General features: G+C 40.9%; 1 protein-coding gene across 1 annotated transcript in view; it reads right to left on the bottom strand.

Annotated features, from left to right (window-relative positions):
- Positions 1-12,554, bottom strand: part of gas7b (growth arrest-specific 7b) — a 55,307-nt gene that overhangs the window by 2,356 nt on the left and 40,397 nt on the right. The window contains exons 9-13 of the mRNA XM_038734991.1: positions 11,045-11,123; positions 7,459-7,587; positions 6,697-6,820; positions 1,163-1,242; positions 317-415 (exon numbers count right to left, since the gene is read on the bottom strand). Coding sequence (XP_038590919.1) covers positions 317-415; positions 1,163-1,242; positions 6,697-6,820; positions 7,459-7,587; positions 11,045-11,123 — 511 coding nt within the window. The remainder of the gene's footprint in view (positions 1-316; positions 416-1,162; positions 1,243-6,696; positions 6,821-7,458; positions 7,588-11,044; positions 11,124-12,554) is intronic.

Below are 12,554 nucleotides of genomic sequence, written 5' to 3'. Positions count from 1 at the left end.
AATTTCTTTTGACTTAACAATACTCCAGAGGTCTCTTAGCGTGGTTAAGACCAGCCACTTAGGATCCTGGATGCAGTACAGAGACAGAGGCGAGTGCACACATTTAGAGACATGCTTCGGGAATGGCTGTACAGACAACAAGAAACCTGCAACCTGCTTATTCAAAGCAGTCTGTTTATCATCTCCCAGAAAACCACAGTGCATACAGCATAGTAGTTAAGAAGAATTAGAATTTGATTTACGCATTCAGTTATTCAAAAAGCCCTGCCGTCTGTCACTCAACAAAGTTTGAATACTGATTTGAAGCTGTACTTACACTTTGGTTGAACATGTCTGTCTCATGCCGAAGGGTGGTGTACTGACACAGATGCTGTCTGATCATCTCCACCCGCTCCAACTCCAGCCGCTCCAGCTCCTGAGGAGAAAAGCAGTTTGGAATGAGTCACAGAGAAAGTACAGTGAGCAGCTACAACGGCGGCTAACAGAGGACTTAGAAATGATTTCACAAGAACAGTTTGCAAATTTCCTATTTAGCAAACTGTAAACTATTTATACATGAAAGGGGTTAAAGGTCGGGCCCTTTGACATTTCAGGAATCTTATGGGGATCAGACTTGTGAGTGAGCCCTGATGTTTTGCTTTTGGGGATGTATTGAAAATAAATATTTGACCGCAAAAAAATATATCTTTGACCTGAGAAATCTTTTACTTAATATTTACAGTATACTGTACATGGTTGGCATGTACGAACACGAAATATATTTGGTTAATATACGGTATATTATCCAAATAATACTAATTGATACATTTACATTTGACTTAAAACATGTTTATGTTTACCTTTTCTTTTTATATATTTTTTTATTTAAGATTTTTTTAACTTGCTTTGTACTTTGCGTTAAAACTGAAGGAAAAAGTTCAAAATTACTTTGGCCCAATTTAAAAGAGAAAATGCTACCGTTTGGACAAAAATGGAAACATCTGTATCACATTAGGTAATCTATCAGTCAGTTAGTCAGTTTGGCTATTGACATTGTGGGTTTTGCACACTGAAACTGTTGTGAAATACTGTAAAATATTCTAAGAAACCTAAACAAAAAGCAGAACTGCTTCCTCCCACACAGCAAACTACACAGACACTCATTAAACACATGATTTCTTACCAGACTTGTGGTCACCATCTCCTCAAACCATTTGGACTGGGACTGGTTATAAAGGTCAACACAGCGCATCAGGTCGTCTCCTGTTGCAGGGAATAAAGATGACACAAAGAAAGATTTTTTTTTTAAGTGGAAGCACTGTGGGAGTATTTTTAATATAATGACATCATAGATATACAGAGAACGAAGGTCAATTAATCAATTATGTCTAATGATGGATTGTAATGGTGTCTTCAGTTAAATGTACAGCCAAAAGGACAGCAACAGCAGTGAGCATACTTCTGTGAACAACTGTTACTGTGAATAGACAGTTAAAGTCCTTCATGAGGATAGAAATAATATTTCTGAGTACAATAACTATAGGAAGAAGACGCCATTATCTCCAGAGAAGGAACAGAATCAGATTTGGATGCAATAGACAATGTTTGGAAAAAGCTACTTTTGGTATGGAATATTGAAATAATGGTGTCAAGTGGGAGCAGGATAAGTTTAGAGTAGGTGGGCCCCCAAAGGCCCACAAAAGGAGGAGAACATGTCTAAAAGTGAATGTATCATGGAGCCTCATCAGTTCATCAGCTCGGATTCACCTGTATTCTATTTTAAATTTACAGTACATGTGTATAGCGTATAGATTTGGGTATTGAGAAACTTGGAGCCGTTACCAAATTTCCAAGAACCGTGGATTCGTTCAGACACATGCATTTCGATTCTGCTTATTGGTTCCCAACTATGTGCATAATTCTCCTTTCACTTTAGCCATGAAGGGGAAGATGAGCAAGGAGAAAGTGGATGAAAGTCATAGAGCGGTTACACGATTTGTGGTGAAGGGGTTGGAATCAGAACCGAGATTTGATGAGAACCGAAAATCGATGAGTAGAATCGCAATCAGTTGGAACTGGTGTCGAAAAAATTGAAATTGCACACAACTTTATCTTACTTTGTGGTGCACGATTTCTCCACTAAGTGGTGCTATTACCCAAATATTCACAGCTGATGTGTTACGACACAAACACACACACACACACACACTGTATTTGTTCCACGTCACTCATTATTCCAAACACTGCAGACAATCTGAACTGATAATAGATTTCATTATGATACCATAAGCAATGATAAGAGGAAAGGCCTAATCTGTTCTTTCATTAATGTTACTGCCTGTCTCCTGCTGACAACAACAACAAACACTAATCACCTGAGAGATTAAATCAGAGGAAATGATGCCGATCATTCGGTTCTTCAGCCGGTGACTCTCAATCTTCAGCAGTCAGTGTCTACTGTAATATCTGCTGCTTTATATTCACATTAATGTTGCATTCTTCTGTAAAATATGCAAACTTATATAATAGCTCACAGCCAGTGTAGGCCAGTGTTTCTCAAAGTCGAGTTTAAGGACCAGTAGGGGCCCTTCAGGGAATGCCAACAGGTCAACAGAAATGACGTGTTTTCATCTGAAGTGAAACTGTTCCCTCCACCTAGAATACAGACGGTTATATAATTCTCTACCAACTCACGTCCAGCGCTAAATGATCAAGACTCGGAGTCTTTAGCTCAGGTCCCGGCCTCCCAATCAAAACGCACAACTCTGATTTGTTTGGCAATTTAAATTAGGTCGGTATTGTACCCATGCGCAACAGGCAACAGGGTGACAAGCGTGGAAGAGATGGACGCAGCTGTACAGGATGTTGCAAGTCGGAATAAAAATTCTGCTTATTTTGTTGATTGTCACAGAAAATATGAAAAATCCCAGTTTCAGCTTTTTTCAACTCTTCACTGAAGCTATATGGCACAGCATGAGTTTATAATGACAGACATACTGGCGGGGCTGTGGGATTTAAGAGGTGTACAAAGTAATAGATTCAAAATTTAACCGTCACCGTCTGCTGTTACTCATTGTTACTTTTCATACACTGTATATTTGTATTCTTTTTACTATTTTTCACCTACTTGTATGAAAATATTAGTTCTCTGGTTACCTTTAACCATCTTTGTTCAGCTTTGTTGCCCTTGTTTTTAGCTGCATGTCTTTCTGTTTCTATGTTCCTGTAAAGTGTTCTTGGAACTGTGTGTAAGTACACTGAGTCACATTAAATGTATGAGTACACATACTTGGCCAATGAGGCCGATTCTTACTCTGGTTTAAAGGGGAACAGATCTATTTAAATACATTTCATGTAGATTTTGTCTTCTGGTGCTTCAAAAAGTAGTGTTTGCTATACACAGTTTACAGTGAACAAGGTCTTCAGGTAAGCTCTGAATATTCTTCTATTCTATATATTTGAAGTGAAGGAAAATGGGAGAAAATACAAAAGAGCTGCTGTTGATGCTGCAGAACAGCCCTACAACTCTTAAAAAAGTCTAATCATGGCCTTAGCTGGTTGATATTTAAATGTTATTCCTCGTATAAGGAGACATAAATGAGTGAATGCTGTGTGTAATCCAATGCAGTGAGAGCATGAAGCGATAAGGTGTCTTTGTTATGAACAGACAGATGCAGCGCTTTACTTGTTTTGGCATCAGTCTCCTCTCCGCTTCCCTCTCACTGTAGTCATCATCACTGGCAGCCAGACGACATGAGCACTGTCAACAACTGCTGCTGTTTTTCTCCCTGGTTGCATAAGCAGCACGGAGGAGGGATGACTCCGTGTGTGTTTGAAGAGAGCCAGTTGGACGGACAGAGTACTTGTGTGTGACAGCATGCGGCCGTGCCTGGTTGAGTCATGACATCACACTCTGAGCTGCAGAGAGCCTACATCTGTTTACTCTTAGCCAGTCACTTTCCTCAGGTCGCACACCTCTTAAAAACTTTTACAAACCAACCCGGCTGCTGCCAACGCTACTTTCCCCCCTCGCACCCTCCCGACATGCGTACATGTTTTTTGTATTTGTTTGTTTTTTGTTTTTTTTAAACAGCTGACCCAGTGAGTACAGATCCTGTTCTGCAAGTGGAGACAATGATTTCTGTCAGGGAGGGGGCAGGTTATTGTGATCTAAACCAATCAGGAATGGCGAATCTGTAACATGGAAGCTGCGGTCGTGGTTGCTAGGAGCACTTCAAATTTGGGCAGTGATTCTGATATCAGGTTAGGGCACTGAAACACATCAAACTTAAAACAAGTATGCAACTACATAAAAAGCTTAAGTAGGGCAGTGCAATAAGTCAAAAAGTTTTCATCCCAGTCGATATCAATGTATACACTGCAACATAAACTAGGTCACTAAATTTTCGCTGAACTTTTGTCGGAATGCAACGCTACGTCATCTGGAAAGGATCCGCAGTGGCCAATCAAATATTCATGCACTAATTCCTGGTAGATTACTTAGTAATATGGATGCTGAATTTTTACAGTTTACCTCACAATCATCATGACAAAAGATAAAATTGCTGCCACTAACCTGCATTCTTTCTAGCATTCCAGCAGGGGGCGCCTCCACTGGTAGCAAAAACAAGCCCAATTGCATTGGAGTCAATGACAAAATGACTCAACTTCTCACCTGATTTATTACCCCAGTAAACATTTTTCTAATGAGTTCACGGTCTCAATTGCTTTGTTTCAAGTCTTCCTCAACACAGCATGATGATCATTTAGTAAATGACGCTCACATTTAGAGGAAAACAGACTACAAAGCAGGGGATGCTTTAGGGCATGGATGAAAAATGTGCTGTTAATTTTTCCAGTCAGTACATTTTGATTTAAGCCAGTTTTTTTCTTGCTAGTCAAAATTAGCATCCCATTTAAAATCACAGTTAACGTGAATTACATCGGTATCTTGCTAAACAAGCTAGCCAGCGCATCCCTCTCATCCAAATATGGTCATGTCCGGTTCCAAAAAACCAAGAAGGCGACGGCCAAACTTGAGGCTTTAAAACGGTAGACCAAAAACAATGTGTGGTGTAACGGTGGCTACGTCCACCTATATATGATACGGTCTATGCACCAAACTGATCTATTATTCAAACGGGACTTCCTGGATAAGTTTTTATGTTTCACTGTTTTCGGTCTGAACACCCGCTAAGATTGTAGCAGAAAGTGGATGTGCTTTTTGCTGTGCTTTATATTTGTAAGAGGAATGTTGTGTCATTGCTTCAAAAGTTACATGGCCTCACTTAAAAAATAATTTTAGTCTCCTATTAAGCCTTTTTTTTTTTTTTTTTTTTTTTAAAGTGCAATTTTCACTCAAGTAGTGTGTATCGCCCCCAAGGGCTATGGAATTAGTCCACGCCCACGCCTCTCCGTCAGTCTGGTGTGAACACAGAGTATTCAAGTGGAGAATGTTTCTGACCCCTGTTCTTCCCTCCTCTCCCATCCTTATATGAAAGAAAAAAATCCCAGTCTGGCCTGAAGTGCTGATAAAGCTCATGACTCATTAAAAAGAAACACAGCATCTTGGTTCACAGCCGATCTCAAACGGCCGCTCCAATGAAGGGCTACAGAAACACTGGAGGAGGACACAGAGTTATGTCCAGTGAGTTAACCATTTACTGAACAGTATGAGTTCTGTTGTCAGTGGAGTCTACTTTGTAGCTGCACTGATGACAGCGCTGAAACAAACCACTGCTGATGCTCCTCAGATGATCTCTGATAAGGCAGAGTCCTACATCTGGCGGGGAAGGACTTTTATAGGTTGAATGATGATATCCAGATCCACATGTCTGCTATTCCGGGTTCCTATCGTAAATAAACTCTATTTTCTCTGCACATTTTATTTAGTCCTTCTAATTAACAGAAATGTTTGTGCAAAGTGATTTAAAGGCAAGGCCAAACAATGGTGTGTCTAACTCTTTGATTAAGAGCCATATATCATGACGTCGGAATAGACTGCCATCAAATTCATGGTCCCCAGAGGATGAAACTCCTGAGCTTTCTTTCAGCACAAAATCTACAGGGCAGACTGCAATTTACTGAACACATCTGAGAGGAGAGGATCTACTCTACTACTAAGTTTTTCTCTAGTGCTACCGACAGACAAAAATTGGAAAACTACTAAATATATCTAACAATCCAATACACAGAATGCCATGAAATTAACATTCATGTTCCACTGCTCCGTTAAAAGCAGTTTGCTGCTGATCACTTGCGGAATAGATACAAAAGATTTGTGTTGATTTACTTTACCCCCACGTGCATATCCAATGATTATCAGTTGCAATTTTGTTTCAATTTTAAATGCTGGTTTTGCTCATTTGGTGGCTGAAATATGTTGCAAAGTGGCTTTGCAAAGTGATTTTGTTTACAGGGCTGCTGACCTGATTCTATTGCATTCTGGGGTTCACTATGAATAGACTTTTAGTATCCTCGCATGGCGTGACCATTTTAAAGATAGAAATTACAGGCACTTAACATAATCACCAAAAGAAACTCAGTTAAATTGATCAGTATCAGTTATCAGAAGCCACTTTCGTTCATAATCTGTTTTATCCCCACAGACATATGCGAACTTGCTCTGCTCCTTCCTACCCAAAACAACAAACACCTGGGCGAGACTGTGACACCCACAGTGTCCCTGCAGTTTGACCTTTGACCCCTGGCCCTGACCTGCTTGTGTGGATTTCCTGCGGGCTTTCTTGATGTCTTCTTCAATCTTGTTGCTGAGTTTGATCTCCAGCTGCTGAGTCTTCAACTCCAGCTCCTTCTGTCTGTCAGCCAGAGCTTTCCGGGCCTGCCGGAGATAAGGGACCAAAGTCAGAGACACGCTCAGATCTCACAGCGGCATGTGTAGAAAACTTATTACCCCAAAGCTAGTAAAACTGTCCGCTTTTACGTTTCAGGCCGCAAATGTGTTCTGGCAACAAACACAATTGTAATTAATGTGATAAAAAGTTTGCAGCCATTATAATATCACAGTCTGCTTCCATTCATCACAGTGATAATGCGGTCTGCTCCAAACATTCTCAGTATTCATCTACAATCCAGTGTTAAAGCGGTCTCATGACAGCCAACATGGTCAGTATCTCATTTCCTGTCCTGCTTCAAATCGTCAGTCGTCCATCAGAAGAGTTCATCAGGGAGAAACCGTTTGGTCCCTTCTCCGAGCGAACTCTGCTCAGATGACAGATGATGTGAGACAGATTTGCAGTTGCCTTCAGGCTTCAGCCAATTGCTTTTCATTGTACACATACAAAAAAGCAGGAAACATTCGAGGGACGGGAAACAGCCTTCTGCTTATAGAAGAGATGTGGAATTTTAATCACCAGCTAGATGATTCCTGAAATTCTGCTGCTGCCAAGTAGAAGCACAGAACTGTGTTACATTAGAGTTGCTTTGCTGGTTTGTACATCTGTATGTGTTTATGCGTACCTTCTCCACTGCTGCATAGCGACCGACCAGCTGTTTCCGTAGGTCGGCGATGTGATGGTCGAACCTCTTCATGTCCTTCTTAAAGTTCTCCCGGAAGGTCAGGAAAGGCTTCTCCACTTCGCTCTGGAGCTGCTCAAACCAAAAAACAAACTAACGAGTCAACACTCACCAGCACTGTCAGTGTGAGCCTGTCCATCTGACAGACTCACACTGGGGCTGAAATAAAAGTAGGCCAGAGCTCCCCGGCTTCTCACATTCATCTGAATAGTGTCATGTGAGGACAGCCAGTTCGCAACAGGACAAATATAGAAAAGAAAAAGTCACTTCCCCTCAGCTCTATTCTATTTCCCCACACCAGGCTGTGGTGGGATAGACAAAAATTTATGATTAGGTATAGCGTACAGAAGAATTTCAATATGGTGTCCCTCAGTGATTGCGTGTTGAGTTCACTTGTCATGCAGGCCCAACTTTTGATTACTTTCAGATTCCTCATAACTGAAAAGAAAAAAAAATCTGTCAGGAACCTTTAAGCACTGAATGACAATATAAATCCAGATGCAGTAACTCTTGATGCATATAAAGCGGTGTTGATGTAAAATTCCTCCTTTTACCAGCAGCAACTCATGAAGGATTATACTATTTAAGTGTCAGTAATGAGAAAGTTATCAATCATAAACCCTCCCCACCCCCACCCTGTAAATCTAATTTAATTATCAAAAAACCCTAATTAGCTTCCTTCCCTGTGGTCGCTTTCCACATTATGTCATCATCCTCTCACAATGAGCTAGTTTACATGAGAAAGGTTTGGAGCCATACAACAACACTGCCTAGCCTCTTTTTCAGATTCTTCCTGCTTTCTAAAGGTAAAAGAAAGGTGAATGACACGCAGTATAAAACCTTGCCGCCCCAAGAATGTGGCAAGATAATATTATTCTTGAAATGAATAACTTGAGCATTAAGCCCATGACTGGTTATTTGATCCTAATAAGCAGTGTGGTGTTCTGCCCCAGCAGTCAGTGATGAATGAGAGCTACAGCTCGCATTGGAACCCATCATTCAGAGTTAATTTCCACTCAAATCCTTCCTTCTCCTCCGAGAGCCTGGAACTGAGCTGCACATCTGTGCATCTCTGGAGGATAACATCACCGACTCCCATTTCCTCCATCGGTCCAGCTGTAATCCTGGCCTCTATCTTCCTTTTTCCCTCTCTTTAACTCCCAAGACAAACTCATCCAGCACTTGCACTTCACAGCCCTAAAATTAAGAGCATTTCCCCTCGAAACCAGTGGTGGAAGTGAAAACTCGAGTTCTCTGAGCAAGTGTCTCTCAAGAGCAGCTGCAAAGATGCCGAGATCGGACCTACAGTTCTTCCCACTAAGAGGAAGGCACGACATGAAAAGGTGGTGGGGTTATAAATGTTGATCCAAAGCTTCAGCGTCATGTGTACAGTTTATGCTTTAGCCCACAGAACCATCAGGAAGCCCTTTACTGCATGTAATTACATTTGAAGGCAGGCAGTCTGCCTCGTGAGTCACATGTGCTGTAGGCTGCAGAGCCCACGGTCAATATGGAATCACATACTGTACAAGAGATTCCTAACTATGCAATGATCAGTTTTGCATTATAGCACCTTTAAGACTTTATGAGCTCAAGATAGAATTTTTTCTGCAATTTTTTTTTATACATTTCTTGAATAGATTTTTTTGTCATACCCCCACACACACTATATATTAAACATTAAGAGAGCTGCTCATTTAGTCTGTTTACTCATTTTAGTTTAGACCTCTTTGTAAATCGTAATTGGATTTTCAATGTTTTTTTCTTTTTAATGTTTTCAGTTTTTAATGTCAGTATGTATTAACACTTTTGTGCCACTGTGAATGAAAGATGGTCCCCAGAATTATGTTACAATTTTAAATCATTATTCTGTCAAACCTCGCATGACTGACCATCATAGCTCCCATTTACACTTCGTTGCATCCATACAAGTTGCTTAACTTGGTTAAGTTGCGGACAGACACTGAGCATGAAGCGAAATTCAGAGATGCCGGAGAGTCTGAACTGCCACACAACCACAGCGGAAGCAAATAGAGCCCGGCTGATATTATCGACCGATATGAGCTTATTGCATTTAATTGGCATCGGCCGTTTATAACAGCAGATATATGACTGAAAAAAGAAAAAGAAAGAGTCAGATCCTTTACTCATGTCATGAGTGTTGCATAGTTTGCCCACCAGAGGGCACGCTGCAGCTCCTCTGTTAACAACACTGCCTCACCACAAAAACCACAGAAGAAAACAATCAGCTCACCGGAGCCTACCAGAGCACAGTAGAAACAACATGCAGAGTGACCGTGTTAGCGGTGAGTTGGTCATTTGTCATTAATTACATGAAATAAATTATAATAAAAACAGCCCCAATCACACCTCTCCTTAAAACATTTATTACTTGCTAACCCTCCCGTTTTTCACTGCACTCTCCCGGCTCACAGCAGCATTTTAATGTTACGGTAGTTGAGAGTTGGAGGCTACGCTGCTGACAGACGTGATTGTGGATTTATTTCTGAAACAGTGTGGCAGTTCTAGCGAATGGTCCTCTCCTTTGTCCCTAGTTCATCACTACTATATATTCTCTAAAATCACGTAACATTACAGCAGCTAACACTGCCCGTTGCTAAATTAGCAACAAAGCTAATGCTGTGTTTATCAGTGGAGGAGCACCAACGTTGTAATGAGTTTCTGGTGTATTCTAAATATATCTGTGAGCCGTTTGTAGTTTTAGTCGGCATGTTGGAAATGATAGAACCAGAGAGGACAAACAGCGGATAAACGTGATCTGAACAAACATCTAACATGGCTTCCTGCCAGACAAAGTTTCAGGTCCTCGTTGTAGACAGCCATGTAGTATTAGATGCATTCAACAGCAGGTCACTGTAATGTTATTGTAGACGGCCTGATTTGGACAGATGGTGGTTGAGAAATGGTTTCTTGTAGCTTTGATTAGAATTAAAGAGAGCTGGTCCAGGAATGAACTGGATGTGATTATGCAACATTGAGTTATGGCAGATAATGTGAAAAGTGAAATACATGCTTATTCTCTCTCACTCTCTCTGTTTACAGATGGCTGAAAAAGTTGCACCTTCTAGCAGCAAGGATTTATTGATGTGCAATTGTTTACATGTTCAGTTTTTCAGACTGTAATCTATTTTTATTAACATAATCCATTTAGGAAAAGGTTTTATAGTACACACACATACCAGCTTTCAATATCGGCCTGTTCTAAGTGTAGTTTATACAGGAAAGGGGTCTACTATCCAAATCATTTGAAATATCGAAATATCGGCTCATAAATCGGCTCTTTTTCACTTTAATATCGGCATCAGCCCCCAAAGACCTATATCGGTCGGGCTCTAGAAGCTCCACACATGTAGTTGGTTGGTGTGTACATTGCTAGCTAGTTACAGCCAACATGTGTATTATCATTATTATCAACAATAGTTGGAGCATTAGCTTTTTAGGAAAACGTGAGCAGAGACTTTATGTGAATAACAGCTAATTAGAAGTGGAGAAAAGTGTAATGAATTACCTTTGAGGAGAACTTTAGGTGAACATCAGCTTCGTCTGCCAGGCTCTTCTTCAACTGGGCCCAAGCCTCCCCCAGAGTTCTGAGAACAGATAAGGAGGTGGGTCCGGGAGAGTGTGTTTAATATCTTACACAAGAAAGGACCACACACACTTTTACATGCAGGCATGCAGGGAGGGTGGAAAGTGTTGGGGAAACGGGAGGCAGGGGTGAATCCTATCACACATATACACAAACCCACACTCACACACAGATGGGGTCCACAGCCAGTTCAACAGATGATTAGGATGTATGGGCCATGAGATATGGCTGAGCTTATTCTCTCAGCCATGAGTTCACCCTTTCAGCACAGCTGGGGGCAATAACACTGAGAAGACTTGCACTGTTTTGTAGATAAGCATTAAAATTAGCCAATGCGCATTAGGTAATAATTATGCACAACATGTCTTTTTAATAGGCCAGACATTTGTTTTGATTTAAAGAAAGCGAATGATTCATAATTATCTCTGACAGAAAATGGAATTAGACAGAACGCCTCTTCATATTTCTTCGAGCTGTGGACTGTTAAACAATCACCCAGCAGGCAGGCAGTCACAGCCACAAGGCTTTGGGTCCAGGACTGACGGCCTTTATGGGTAAGCGGGTTACTTCAAAGCATCGCTCTGAATGGAAGACATGTGTGGAATTCCCTCAGACTGACATCCAAAACATTCCTGACACTGTCAGAGTAAAGTCTGGCACCTGCAATCCTGCCGCATCAAAAATGGGTCAGCTCTTTTTAACTTTATTCTCATCAGATTCACAAACTTGAAATTATTTCTGAACATCATGTGATAAGCTGAAAATGTTTTGTGATTCCATACATTGCTTACACAGCACAAAGCTGATGTGGATGTGACATCTGAGTGACATTTGTGTTTTACGCAGGATGCACACTGGTTTGTTGGAATGAAAAGAGTTGTAAACGTGTACAAATAGCCATGGCTGAACAAAGAAGACACTTAAACTTCATTAAAGGTGCCCTGTGTTTTCTTATAAATATACAAAGTTTCAGTTTAGATTCAGTGTTCCTCTCCAAAAAACCCAGTGTGTATCCTTGGTGTCCAACAAACATGTCAGTTCTTCTGAAACCTGCATTGTTTACATTGGTGTTTACTTGCAAGCCGTCTTCTTTTTCCCCGCCTTTGTTAGGGTTAGTGTAAAACCATAGGCAGGAATGTCTATTGTGTCAATGTGCGTCCTTGTACACGTGCACGAGAACAAAAAAAAGGAGAACCCACTCATGAAAACACTGGCAAAACACTGCTCCATAGCTCTACTAGTGAGCAAAAACATTTACTATCCCCCCATCTCTACTATGTTATCCACCTTGAAAACATACGAGCTGGAGGAAAGGAAGCCTTTTGTTTATGTCTCATGATTCAAAGCTTCAAAAGTTACCACTCAAATTTATTTTCACACTCAGCAAATTACATCTGCCATGTCCCTACAGTCTTACAGTCTCCGGTTGCAA

The sequence above is a fragment of the Micropterus salmoides genome, unplaced genomic scaffold (genome assembly GCF_014851395.1).
Source record: "Micropterus salmoides isolate LMB-PRFRI ecotype aquatic unplaced genomic scaffold, ASM1485139v1 Ms_hic_scaffold_21, whole genome shotgun sequence".
Taxonomy (NCBI): domain Eukaryota; kingdom Metazoa; phylum Chordata; class Actinopteri; order Centrarchiformes; family Centrarchidae; genus Micropterus; species Micropterus salmoides.
The sequence above is the reverse complement of the archived record's forward strand: the minus strand, read 5'-3'. Positions and strand labels throughout refer to the sequence as shown.